The sequence below is a fragment of the Embiotoca jacksoni genome, unplaced genomic scaffold (assembly GCF_022577435.1).
Source record: "Embiotoca jacksoni isolate LCO1_2020_lvr unplaced genomic scaffold, fEmbJac1.0.p SCAF_18, whole genome shotgun sequence".
Lineage (NCBI taxonomy): Eukaryota > Metazoa > Chordata > Actinopteri > Embiotocidae > Embiotoca > Embiotoca jacksoni.
In genome coordinates this window covers 7690416-7704959 of record NW_027185318.1, presented here as the reverse complement: position 1 = coordinate 7704959, position 14544 = coordinate 7690416, and the positions used below count along the sequence as shown (strand labels likewise).

The 14544-nt window shown below is 45.0% G+C and overlaps 1 protein-coding gene across 7 annotated transcripts in view; it reads right to left on the bottom strand.

Moving 5' to 3' along the window:
• The window catches only part of meis2a (Meis homeobox 2a), an 81644-nt gene that overhangs the window by 16019 nt on the left and 51081 nt on the right, over positions 1-14544 (bottom strand). For all 7 annotated transcript variants that reach the window (XM_069152485.1, XM_069152490.1, XM_069152486.1 and 4 more), the window contains exon 9: positions 9322-9398. In XM_069152485.1, coding sequence (XP_069008586.1) covers positions 9322-9398 — 77 coding nt within the window. The remainder of the gene's footprint in view (positions 1-9321; positions 9399-14544) is intronic.

Here is a 14544-nt window from a genome sequence, read left to right as displayed (position 1 = left end):
ATAATCGCTTTGACATACATACGCACCAACACACAGGCACACAAACACACACGCGCCGGCACGGTCAGAAGCAGAGTTTAGGGCTAAAAAGCCCAGCAGCAGGCGAGTGATATAAATAGCTGTTGTTTGTGGAGGGGGACTGCTGGCAGAAACAGCACTGACACTGTGGAGCAGACCACAGGGACTCTGATGTGCCTGGTGGCCTGAAGCGAGCCCTCTGCCTCTCAGATCAGCTCCACCACTGACTGTGTGCAGCTTTGACTGGCCTCCTTCATATGTGACAGCCTTAAACAAATACAACAAAGCCGCATTCAACACTGCAGAATATGGTCTTTGAATTGAAGTCTGTGAACTGTCATGAGTGATTCTTCCTATAAAGGGTCTTGTAACAACCCCATAATACAGAAGAGCCGATTCTTAAATATGTTTCATTTTGTTAAGATTAAAAAAATGCAGATGAATTTTACATAAACATCTGCCATTGTTTTGGAGAAAAGAGGAACTTTTCATCAAATGACAAACATATTACTTTGAACTCTTGCTTTTTTCTTCACCTAATACCTTTGAGAAAGATGATGAAGTCTCTTATACAGTATAACAAGGAGATGATAAAGCAGATATATCAAGCGCGGGAGGTGGAGGGGGGTTACAGGCTTACACCCGCCACCCTTGCTCAGGAAAAAGGCATTCCTGCCCCCCTTCCATCCACCTCACATGCTCACAGAGACTCCCAATTGAAACATCATCATCAGTAATGGGAGGGATAAATATTCATAAGTCTGGGAATAGAGACACCCTATATTAGGGTAATAAACTCTGCATTGTTCTCCCCCCTCTTCCTTTCTTCTGCTCGTCCTCTGTATCTCCACATCTTGTTATGCATGTTATAGTGTGGGTTAATACTGGCTAATTCTTCCAGCTACCTCTGATAACTTCATCAAAGTCCGTGTGTGTGTGTGTGTTTACGTTTGCATGCAGAGAACGTGGTAGCAAGTGGCACCATTTATTCCTCACCTCTCCCAAATTGCAAATTACCGGGTTTGATATGTGCAAGAGTTTGGGCCCGGTTCCAATTAAGATTGGATTGTTTTTGCGGAGAGGCCCTATGACTCCCTCCCTCCTGCTCTGCCCTCCCCCTTTTTCTGCTTGGCACCAACTCCACTGATATCTCATCCATAACAGGCCTCAACTGGGGCAGAGCATGGCTTAAACCAACAAAGGACTATATTGATTTATAGGGTCTTCCATGATGCGCTTATTGGCCTGCACCTCAAAGCCACAGAGGGCATGGGGCCATGAATCACAGCTTCAGAAATTACACACACAACAGGTAAGAATAATACACTGCGGTGTTGTTAAAGATGTGATTACAACTCTCTCCCGTTTTCATATACCAAAAGACTCCCTGTCATTGTGTCTTAAAGGGGAGGGGGGGGGTCGTTGGAGGTTATTTTGAATGTGACACTGCACAAACAAAGCAAAGACAGAAGAACATGCTTATTTACATAGGTATCGAAACGCAGGGATAGAGGGAATGTGAAGCGTGTAAGAAGGAGGTAAAGGGAGAGTAACAGAAAGGGGGAGAGAATGAGCATGCCCGGACAGAGAGAAAATACCTTGTGGAGGTTCACAGAGTTTAAAGAGCTCAGCCAAAGAAGGAGCTCCTGTCCTTCCTGGCTCCAACACACACACACAAACACACACACGCACGCACACACACACACACACACACACACACACACACACACACACACACACACACACACACACACACATAGCCTCAAGGCCATTCTGTTACACCTGGTCACCTTTATCCCTTTAAGTCCTCCACACCCCACTCCTCCCCTCAAAACACGAATACACATACACAACATCCAGGCGCCCGATTCACCTCACCACCAACACACACATCGCAGCACCCTTTTGGCGAACACACAGCTCCTCTGGCTACCTCCCTCAGCAGATAAAACTAATTATTCCAAATCTACTCTGTCAGGTTGTCTGATCCTCTGAGGCCTCACTTTAATTCTCTGTCTCACTCTCTTGCCTCTGTCACTGCTGCTCTCCCAGTCATAAGCCACAAAAAGACCAAGAAGCTGTGCCAACTGACCTCAAGAGTGAAAACATAAACAGAGAGACTAGCCATAAAGACACATATAGCATCACAGCAGCTGGAGCCCATGACTTTCTTTGTGAAAACAGAGCACTCCAAACAACAGCCAAAACTCAAATTAGACTTTTCTCAAAATGCGCGATTTCATCACGAATCAAATACTCTTAAAAAAATAAATAAAGGACTGATCAAGCCGAGTGCTCTATAACAGCTTTGAAAACTCACAAAAAAAATGCATGACATCATCTAGCATACAATCCAAAGGACTTATGCACCTATTCAGATGCTTAGTCCCTCTGTTGGCACTTGCCGTTGGCACTCGTGTTGGGTTTTAGAGCTAAATAACAGGCCAATATGCCAGGCTTTCCAACTGTACGCCCCTGAAAGCCTGTGGAGAAACCATTTGTCCCAATGAGCTGTACAGGAAAATGGAAGCTCATAAACAGAGACTTGACTGTATAGACTTTGCATTTTATCTTTCAGCAGTTTCCCCCTTTTATGAGCCGGGGACCTCTATAACAGGGGGAGGATGGGAAGGATGAGCAGGATGGGAGGATGGCGGGGGAGAGAGAGAGAGAGAGAGAGAGAGAGAGAGAGAGAGAGAGAGAGAGAGAGAGAGTGCACAAGGATGACGGTGAGGATGTTAAGAAAGAAGATGATGGCAGACAGAGCAGAGGAATAAGAATGAGGTACAGGTTGGGAGAATGAGATAGAGGAGTGCCGGGGTCACAAATCTTGCTGCTATTCTAGTACGTGACATCTTCGCTCGTTTGCGGCTGCTCATTAACAAACAATACTGCTGTGAAATTGGTTTAATGACAAAGTAATAAAATTGCTATTCTGCTCACAGATGGCCTCAGGCGCAGGGAGATTCTAGCAGGCTTACTGTGGCTGCCCGTGTGCATTAAGCTGCTTGTTCATGAAAACAGCATCCTACACTTTCTTTCTCACTATCACTAACCTTTTATTTTTTTTCTCATTTTAGGTTCTTTCTCTTACAAATGAAATAAATTAACCCACTTCCCTCCCTTGTATTCTCCTTGAATTCTCCCTCTCCCACACTCTCACCCTCTTGCTCTCCCTCAGAGTCTCTCTCCTTACTCTCTCTGGTGTATTCTCTTTCTCGTTCACTCCGATCTCTCTCCAGTTCTCACCCCTAGTACAAAAATTACCATCTTAAAATAAAAAAAAGGCGGCTCGCCCACGCAAACGCGGCTTCATTTCAAACGCAGAGCCCTTGTTATTAAACGACCCACCAATAAAACCAAGCCGTTGAGGAATAAAAGAGCCAAAAGGAGCAGAGAAGTACAAAGACCTCCCTCCTCCCATCTCTCTCCATCTCTCTCTAATGCTTTCTCTGTAATGCCTCTTTCAGCTCGTTGCCTCTCTATCTTGCCTCGTCTGGCTTCACTCTCCTTGCATGCCGTCTTTGCTGGGAGAATTCCACAGGCTTGAAGAGTCTCGAGCTTGTAATGGGGAAAACAAGTAAAAAGGGCATTCATTTTTGTGCATGATTGCCCGACATTGCCAGTTTTATTAAAGCACCACCTGTTTTTGATAACTCTGTAGACTCACACAGAGGTGGGCACCGGGTTGCTCTGTAGCCTCGGTGGGTGTCCGTGCCATGCTATGACCCAATGTGCCCCCGGTGCCTGATAAAGTGGGAGTGGGCCCTGTTAATCACACCGAGCATTTTCAGCGGGGCTCATGTACTCACACGCAGCACATATACTGTGAGAGCGCACATAAACACAGTGACACACATTAGCACCAGCTGTTTAAGACTCCCATGGCTTATCCTGTGAGTAAAGCATGTGTCTAGATTGTGCCGTGAACAGATATTTGGATGTGTAACAACTGCTGAACAAAATGAAAAACAAAATGAAACCTGCTACAACAGGGAGCCCTGTTCTATTCTACTCTGCCAATAATGAGAATATATTTTTTTCCAAATGTGCTTCCCCCCTCCAAAACAGATAAAATGGGATTATTATTACAGCATCAAGAAAGCAGCCAGATCAAATGAACTTAGCGGGTGGAGGGTGTTGGTAGGGGGGCTGGCACTTGGGATCTGACAACAGAGTCAATTCTGCTAATTAACTGCCAATTAGCGGTCCCTAAATGAGAGGGATCATGATGCCTGTGTTGGCAGCGCCCTGATAGTCTCTCTTTTTATTTAGGCACACATATACACTCATGCTTGCGCACGCACACACACACACACACACACACACACACACACACACACACACACACAGCCACAACCTCTCCACACTCCAGCTGTATATTTAGAAAGCCAGGGGCATGAGATGGCCACTGCTGGGAGTCCCTGGTTGCAGCCAAAAAAAGGCATGACATTTCCATCTGGGTCAAAGTTAGACAGATAACCAGCAACTTCAGTCAACTAGCCCACCAATGTGGCAGATACAGTGAAGTAAGGACTAGGCAGGGATATAGAGCAGAGTGCGGAGAGGGAAAAGGACCTCAAAAGCCTTTGCGTGAGATTCATGAGACTTAAATACTTATAAAAAAATTTGGAAAAAATACAGGCAGCGAGGCCGGTTTTATAACTTTATGTTACATTTGGAAAATATTAGTTATTATTTTGTATTTCATAATGGGCTCGTCTGCCAAACCCGAGAATCATAAAAAAATCATAAAAGCCAGTGTTCCTAAGTGTCTCATTTGACTGAGAGAGGTGAGTTGGAAAGTACTTTTGTAAGTGGGGGAACAAATTAGACTTCTTTGTTCTCACATACTACAAACAAATGTGCTTTACGGTTCAAAATGTTGCACGTGAACCTGCAGTACAGCTTCAATGTATACCTCTGTTTTGTGATTTAAACTTATGAGAAATCTGGAAGGATCCGTGGAAGGAGAGGCAGAGAGGACAAGAGAGGATCTGAATGTGAATGGGATACCTGCTGTGAGGAGAGTAACGGAGCAGCCAGTTTAGAGCTATCAAAACTCACTTCATCTGCATGCTGAGCTACAGCAGGGTGCAATCTGGGGGAAAAAAAAAAAATTTGGATTCTAAGATGGGCTGTAATTGGAAAGGGATACGAGTGTAATTACTTGTGAAATATATATGTCTTTTTTAGCTCCTTTCAACGTCTCTATTTTGGTCTTAATTTACTTATTTGGCCTGTACTTACTGGCCATTACCGGACACAGGCAGGTCAATACCATTGGATATACTGTGGTTTTGATAGTTGTTCAGTCTCGGTGGAATTAAACAGCTAAAGCTTAACATACACTAAATGTAAATCGAGTGATATGACGACTGTTGCTAAAGCTGGAGTTTGTCCTCCTTTTGAGGATAGATTGTCAAAAAAACAAAAACAAAAAACAATCAGCGCACCATGCCCTGCCCTGAATGACCGCAGAAAAGTGAACCTATTTCATCTCCTCAGTGGGCACAGGCTGCTTGGCGCCGTCGTCTGGCGGATATCCTTCCCTTATCATGTGACCTGTGCTCCGACAGGGGGCAAAGGTTGGCTGCGATCCGCCCCTGTGTCTTAATAACTCACTCATTGTATTCCTTTCTGCCGCTAATTAGAGCCTCTCCCCAGTGCGTGTGTGTGTGTGTGTGTGTGTGTGTGTGTGTGTGTCTGTGCTTGTCGTCCCCCTTGGGCTGTAGACAGGAGGCAGAGAAGTAAAAATAGAGTGTGGCTTAGTGCCCTCTTTATTGTTATTAGTGCTCCAGTGGCACAGCAGTCAGTCATCATAGATGCCAAGAACTGACATATTCGTTCTCTGGCTCGGTCTGCCTCTCTCCTCTCTCTCTCTCTCCCATGGAAATGACCAACTGGCTGCCTGCAAGATGAGGGAATAATGACGGGACGATTTCCTTCCTTTTTTTAGATGCCGTTTCTCTCAGTCATCTGTCATCGGCGTCATCTCCCAGGCCCATGTAATAACCCTGCGTGTGTGTGTAGTTATATGCATGTGTGTGTGTGTGTGTGTGTGTGTGTGTGTGTGTGTGTGTGTGTGTGTGTAAGCGCTGCCGCAGTGGTAAATAACGGCAGGGTAGTTGGTGTGTGTGTTTATGGCAGTGAGTGAGGGCATATCGTGCTGGGTCTGACGCTGAGACATGAAAGGATTCGGTCAGGCTCCATTTAGCCCAGACTGATAGCAGGACACCGGGAGCTGCTGAGACAGGCAAATATACGGCTAGATACTGTAAACTATAAACGCTTCTGCAGAGCGCGGACCCCTGAGTCTGCCGTTTCACCTACTTCTCTGTCTCAGAATGCCGTGTGTGACGTGACCCTTACCTTTTCCTGCAATCTTAAACAAATGCAATTACATGTCAGACCACTCCCCGATTCTGCTAGCATGACGCCTGCGGTCTCCAATGTAAGCAGAGCAAACAAGACGCCATACCAACTAATGGTCAACTAATGGCGTCCTGACACACTGTACACACGTGACAACTCTGTACACATTGAGAGGGTGTAATTTCCCATTAGCAATAATGTGCATGGCGTGCACATACGCACACTTTTGAACACAGAGGATACTATTAACAGGATAATCGAGTCCCCCTTCTCATCTGCTCCACACCAGTGCAACGAGATTGTGGACTTTAACCTCTTCCTTTTGCTCTCTATTAACATCAGACAGCTAATGGGGTGTGGGCTACAAACAGGTGAGGCTGTTAGCTAATGATATAGACTACATACACAACCAGCTGGAGTGTGTGGTACTGAGACTAAAAGATTTCAAACCAGCTGGGTTCTCTGTGTGTACAGGTGAGTTCCAGGTAAACGTAAAAAAGGGAGGTGTCACTTGGAAGGGTTATGGCTCCGGGAGGTTTGATGGGGCAAAGAGGGGAGAGAGAGAGAGAGCGAGATGCACTGTCTATTGACTAACACACAGAGCACCGTTGTGCCCTCGCCGGGCTGCGATTGTGCCGGCGGACAAAGCCCTGATTCAGCACATCCTTTCCCCGAGGGAGAGCTCTGGAAACCGAAGACGGCGGCCGTCCCCTCCCTCCCCCCCCCCCCGGCCCCCACTCATCCTTGGCTTCTGTCTCTCCCTGGGTCTGTCTCTATCTCTCTCTCTCTCTCTCTCTCTCTTTGGCCAGTAACATGGCAGCGACCATGCATCAAAGGGAACTACAGAACAATGCAAGGGGCCAGCCAGGAATTTGAAGAGTGTTTTTTTTATTTATTTATTTATTTTTTTTTTTATCAGGAATTTCATACGGGAGAGTTCTGTCATATCCGGACTGGATCATCTCAGTGGCCCGATGGAACCAGAAATCAAAGAGAAAAAGCAAACAGAGAGACGTTTAACTGCAACTCGGAGTCTAAAACTTCAGCATCCTCTCTCCTTCTCATCTTGCCCTCACTGCAGCTGAGCCAATAACATTACAGCATCCTCCGGGCGTGTGGACAACACTCAGAAACATACCACAGATAGAATAGCACAGCATAACCTCCTCAATGACTCTATTTGTGAAAATTGATTCCCGGTGTGTTTTTGTTGACACGGCTGGTGTAACATTGATACACAGCTCCATGACCATCTATGTTTATATGCGGGTGTGCGTGTGTGTGTGTGTGTGTGTGTGTGTGTGTGTGTGTGTGTGTGTGTGTGTGTGGACAGCGGATGTTACACTGTGCAAGATTCTTTCAGACCAAATGGATGTGAGGCATTTCGGTGCTGGGCTTAGATTTCATGGCCAATGAGAAGACAGGGACTGTCCCTATATCTATCTCTGTCTCTGTCTATTTCTCTCTTTCTCTCTCCTCCCAGGTTAGCAGAGTATTTCTGCATTAATCACCATGACACAGGCAAGGCAACTCAATTTTCTGCTCCTGTAGGTAAGGTGCATGGCGTCCCGAAACGGTGGCACGAGGCATGAAACAGGCAAGCGGGGGCTAATCTTTGGTTACTAGTGTAATTGAAATGCTATCCACACTGTAGGGTGCATTAAAGTCTGATAACAGCGGTTCCTGTGGCCAATTTAAGTAGCTTGACTTCCCCTGGCTGGAAGGGAATAAAGCAAAGGGTGTGAGAGAGAGAGAGAGAGAGAGAGAGAGAGAGAGAGAGAGAGAGAGAGAGAGAGAGAGAGAGAGAAAGAAAGAGAGAAAGAGAGAGAGAGAGAGAGTATTTCGGGTTGGAGGGGGGAGGACGAGGGAGGGGGCTGATAGATAAGGCCGACAAACCAGGCTAATTCTCCAGGCATGTTTCTCATTGTGATCCAGGAAAAATGAGAAAAAAATGAATCACAGAACCAAAAAATCAATTGACCCTCGGGTGGCTTGTCAGGCTGCGAGTCTGATAAACCTAAAAGCTTCGTTAATGTCGGCCTGCCTGTACCCAACAGATAGAGCACTTTGTAAATGAACCTGCTTTGATAAATATATTAAGGAAAGCTGTGAATAAAAGGCACAGACTTGTCATTTGTAAATAGAACCCCCGCTACATGGAATTAGAATGATAAAATGGGGTTCCATATAATTAAGTTTGTGTAAGACCTGAAATCCGTGCAAATACCTTCCCGGAATTTTGAAAGGAAGCTGTCAGTTCAATTAATCTGAACATCACCCTGAGAATGTACTGAACAAAATTAAGCCGCAGATAAAACCTGGGCTAGTATTTTGATAAGTAATTCCTGTATCATTTCTTTGCTTCTGTGATCATTTTATTTAATCCACCACCCCCAGTTATGTGCTAAGCCATCTACAAAGGCCCTGCTGGCCAGGCCACCAAAACCTTAATCCACCATATAGCTTGTGTAAAAACGGGGAGGGGGTGGAAGGCAGTTTTGCCTTTTTGTGGGGGCACCAGTGGCGGTGCTAGGTATGGTTTTTTTGGATGGAGGGGTGGGACGGGTGTGGGGGGCTGTAGGGGTAGCTTATGATCTCTGCCTGTCTTCCTTAAATATATCCCACTGAATTCATGTGCATCAAACCACAAAGGCCACTGACTTAACCGCAGAACACTTTACCGATAACACCGGAACATCCTGGTAGCTTATATATAATAATGTTACAAAGGTTGTCTGTGTGTATATGTCTGAGCGTGCACCTCCGTGTGTGTCTGTGTGCGATGGGGAGGGATGTACATAAACGGTTTTCACACTTTAGGAGTATTAGCCATCTTGGCTGGTGGGGAGAGGGAGGCGAAGGCTTTTGAAAATAAAAGGCAGAGCGATGCTGGTGGTGGAGATAGGATGAGCGGAAATCTTGACTCACCAGTTGTTTACTTGTAAGATGGTGAGGCCTGTGTCTTGGGCTAGCTGCTTCTTCTGCTCTTCAGAAGGGTATGGGTGCTGTGGGAGAGAGAGAGAGAGAAACAGACACGCATATGAGTCTCCTTAACGTACAGATTAACATAAATATTCACGCATATAAGTGCTCATAAAGAGAAGCGCTGGAAATATGCACATATGCTCCGAGTCAAATTCCCGGCTGCTGCCTATTACTGTATGTATTCAATATGTTGTTGTGTTTTGTTGCATTGTGTAACCCAAGACTGCACCTTATGACCTCCACCCAACCCCGATCCTCCCTTGCACAGTATAGACATTCACAGCATACACATGTCCCCACACACACACACACACACACACACACATTACAAGGAAGCCTACGTGCGCGCACACACAAACACACACACACACAATTCAGTTCTGAACCTGTCAGAGCTGGCCAAACAGGTTTGTCAAAACTGTCAACTGTGATAACCCCCTTCCCTATCCACACCCCGCCTACACATAAACAACATATAGTGTACTGACTAATCATGTGCACCACACACACTTATAAACGCACAAGCACATACTTTAACAAACAAGACTTTCCAGTAGGCCTAACACAGACACTGTACTGTCTGAGGATCCTTTTATAATACCAGGCAATAGAATGAGTGGGTGCAGATTTGCAGGGAATACATTTATCTTTCCTTGAATGTCTGACATGTATCCTGGTGGTGGCTCTTTCATAGAGAGCAGCTGAATAAGGACGAACGCTAAAAGAAGAGAATGCTGTGAAATCTCCTCCACAGCTTTGCCAAGATTTTTACCTGAAAATGTAATTCTCCAACAAGGGCTGCAATGATACTATTTGTGTCAGGTCCAATCTAGAGAACATTGGCTGATATAAATGGCAGACCTTGGGCTGCCTTGCTCCCCCTGGGCCTGCTATGAAGCATGACAAAACAACAGTGATCGCTGGTGACAGATGTCTTTAAGGGCCAGATTAGGAGTCCGGGCGCACGCAAACGAAACAAATGAGACACTATGTGTTTCATTCAGCCGCTGTAAACAGAGAGCATGCATGCACACAGAGCTACACATACCCATGCACATAAGCATGTGCAAAGACAAATGCACACACACACATTCATATATTCATAGACATGACACCTGCAAATCAAAACACAAAACAAATCCTTTCTAAAGGTGACGTTTAAATCCTCCTCTATTTTCAGGTGCTTTCAAGACCATTAACACACATTTTACCCTTCAAGGCAAATACCTTCAGACTTCAAAACTTGAACCTGGTCGGTTCAGCTCCTTTTACTTCTCCCTACTCATTCAGAAAGCAAATTTCGTTGCTGGTAATGTATGCCTGGCTCACGTTAATTGAATTCAATTTTAACTTGAAATGATAACAGTTGCTCAAGAAGCATGTTCTCATTTACTGCTGAAATAATTGATGTAAGTGAGAATTCATATCAGCCGAGGGGAGGATTTCTCCTTTCAGGTAGCCCTGCCTGTTTAAATGGGCCCTGTTTTAATTAAAGGAGAGATGAAAAAATGGTTCGAGGAATGTGCACAATTAATAACAAACAAGGCTAAGATTGGACAAATAATGAGTCCCGGCTGCAGAGAGGGATTAATCTGATTTGTACTTGTGTATGCAGTCCCTTTTAATATGCTAAAATCATTAACAAAGGAAAGATGATAATGCTTGCATAGAAATACATTTTTGGATTGCCGGGTGCTGACATTTCCTTGGCTAACGGAGACTGAGCTACTGTGTGTGTGTGTGTGTGTGTGTGTGTGTGTGTGTGTGTGTGCGTGCGTGTGTGCGTGTGTACGCACATATGAATGTGTGTGGAAACATGCTCACGAGAAAGCACAGTGTGCACAGTGTCCAAAGAAATTATATACATATCTGCATCCCCATGTGCATGTGAAAAAGTGTTTGCCCCCTTCCTGATTTCTTAAATGTTTCAGATCATCAAACAAATTTAAATATTAGTCAATGAGTCTTTTACAGCGCTGTGGAGGAATTTTGTCCGACTCATCTTTACAGAGTTGTTGTAATTCAGCCACATTGGAGGGTTTTCCAGCACGAACCGCCTTTTTAAGGTCATGCCACAGCATCTCAATAGGATTCAGGTCAGGACTTTGACTAGGCCACTCCAAAGTCTTCATTTTGTTTTTCTTCAGCCATTCAGAGGTGGACTTGCTGGTGTGTTTTGGATCATTGTCCTGCTGCAGAACCCAAGTTCACTTCAACTTGAGGTCACGAACAGACGGCCGGACATCCTTCAGGATTTTTTTGGTAGACAGTAGAATTCATGGTTCCATTTATCACAGCAAGTCTTCCAGGTCCTGAAGCAGCAAAACAGCCCCAGACCATCACACTACCACCACCATATTTTACTGTTGGTGTGATGTTCTTTTTCTGAAATGCGGTGTTACTTTTACGCCAGATGTAATGGGACACACACCTTCTAAAAAGTTCAACTTTTGTCTCGTCAGTCCACAGAGTATTTTCCCAAAAGTCTTGGGTATCATCAAGATGTTTTCTGGCAAAAATGAGACGAGCCTTAAATGTTCCTTTTGCTCAGCGGTGGTTTTCGTCTTGGAACTCGGCCATGCAGGCCATTTTTGCCCAGTCTCTTTCTTATGGTGGAGTCATGAACACTGACCATCACTGAGGCAAGTGAGGCCTGCAGTTCTTTGGATGTTGTTGTGGGGTCTTTTGTGACCTCTTGGATGAGTCGTCGCTGCGCTCTTGGGGTAATTTTGGTCGGCTGGCCACTCCTGGGAAGGTTCACCACTGTTCCATGTTTTCGCCATTTGTGGATCATGGCTCTCACTGTGGTTCGCTGGAGTCCCAAAGCTTTAGAAATGGCTTTATAACCTTTTCCAGACAAAAAGATCTCAATTACTTTCTTTCTCATTTGTTCCTGAATTTCTTTGGATCTCGGCATGATGTCTAGCTTTTGAGGATCTTTTGGTCCACTTCACTTTGTCAGGCAGGTCCTATTTAAGTGATTTCTTGATTGAGAACAGGTGTGGCAATAATCAGGCCTGGGTGTGGCTAGAGAAATTGAACTCAGGTGTGATAAACCAGTTATGTTTTAACAGGAGGGGGCAAACACTTTTTCACACAGGGCCATGTGGGTTTGGATTTTTTTTCTCCCTTCATAATAAAAACCTTCATTTAAAAACTGCATTTTGTGTTTACTTGTGTTATCTTTGACTAATATTTAAATTTGTTTGATGATCTGAAACATTTAGGTGTGACAGACATGCAAAAAAAATGGAAATCAGGAAGGGGGCGAACACTTTTTCACACCACTGTATCTGTGCTGTGGACAACAACATTTAATAAGAATGCAACCTCTTCCTCCCTCCCTCCCGCCTTACACTCCTCGGCTTTCTTTGTGTCTTCGCATTACCTCGGTCACCATCAAAACCCGCTTGCAAATATAAGAGATCACACACTCCCTCCTACTCTTTTTGTATGTACACATACTGCACAACACATGCACAGAAACATACACAAGCGGAGACTTGGCTAAAGATGATGTGGTATGGAAGTGTGGGGATAGGAGCAGCCTAGATTGGAAATGGGAGTGGGTCATTTACATTGTATTAAGGCTTCCTCAGCCTCTCAGGCCCAGACCCGCTCATCAATCGCCTACTGTCAGCCAGAGCGCGCTCGAGCCTGGTGATAAATACGCCGGCCAGCGGCGCAGCTCGTCCAGCAGCCACCATGTAATGAATGGTTTGAACAAACAAGAAAGATGTCTCATCAAGGAGAGTGGGGACGTTAAAGCCCCCCTCACACACAAAACCCCTGAGTAAGGAGATTTACTCTGACCACATAGACACGACACTAAAAAAAAAAAAAATCCTATTTTGTTCAGCTCGTACCTCTTCCAGCCCTTGCTTATTCCACCACTCCTTGCCTCCCTGTTTCAGATGATCACCCCGCTGCAACCTCAAGACTTGCATGCATTTGTACATACAGTATGCACAGCCAAGCATGTACACTGGAGGAATATTTACAAACACACGCATATATACATGCATGTATATCACCTTTCCTCATACTCAACTTTCTCTCTTGCCTTTCTTGCTGACCCTCCTTTCCCGACACACACAAAACTGCAGGCCACCCAGACTTGACGTTGTGGCAGCTTTCCCTAAAGCATGGCACTCTGAAATCTCAGCTGCAGAAAATGGTGTGTGGTAGCAATAGTGACACACACACACACACACACACACACACACACACACACACATACACATACACACAAACATGAGAAGCAAGCCGACATGGTGGGCCTGGTGGTTACAAGGCTGCAGCAGCCGTGAAATTGGAGAATGGCCTTTTAGACCTCTGAGTAACCTCTCAATGTTAATTGACACGGTTTAAATAAAAATTTATATGTTTGTAAATCACACAATGAGCACAAAAAAATTTGATATGAAAAGAGGAAAGTTGGAATGAATTGGTTAATAATTTTTTTTTTTACGACTGAGTTGGTTTCCTCTTGAAGATGTCCTTCTCTACTCTCAGGAGACAGGAGGACATGGTTATTTAATGGATGAAACACAAACACAGCACGAGATCAAAGATGGTATTGATAATCTCCCCACTAGCTTTGGATCCAGTCAATATGTTCAGTTACAAACACCAAGGCCAATATCCTTAAAAGAGGATTGACCGCAAAACGTAAAACAGTCTATAAATAATTAGAGCCAGAAATGAGCAGTTTCAATTTGTAGTCCGGGCAGCACCGGTCTCCGATCGAAACAACTCCGTTAATTATGCTGAAACCTGTAAATGGCACAAGGGCGCACTATCCTGATGCACACATGTTGTCCGATTACTACAATCTGACCTAGAAAAAGCTCAGCCAAACATCAACACAAACACAGGCGCGTACGCAGGTGGATCACACGCTGCCATTTATTGGAAATCGAGCTGTGTGCATGTGTGGATGTGTGAGCGACTGCTGGCTAAATTACAGGGTTTGATGTGCTCTGTGCTCTCTGATAGTGCTGGATGTAATGGCCCCTGTGGTTGCTGAGCATTACAAGCTGATGTAGCTCTATCATCTGCTGTGTACGGTCCTTAAACCCCCCCTGAGCCCAGCTTGGCATTTCACCTTATACAATAACCACATCTACTGCTGGACCACTCTCACTTCACACCACACCTTTTGCC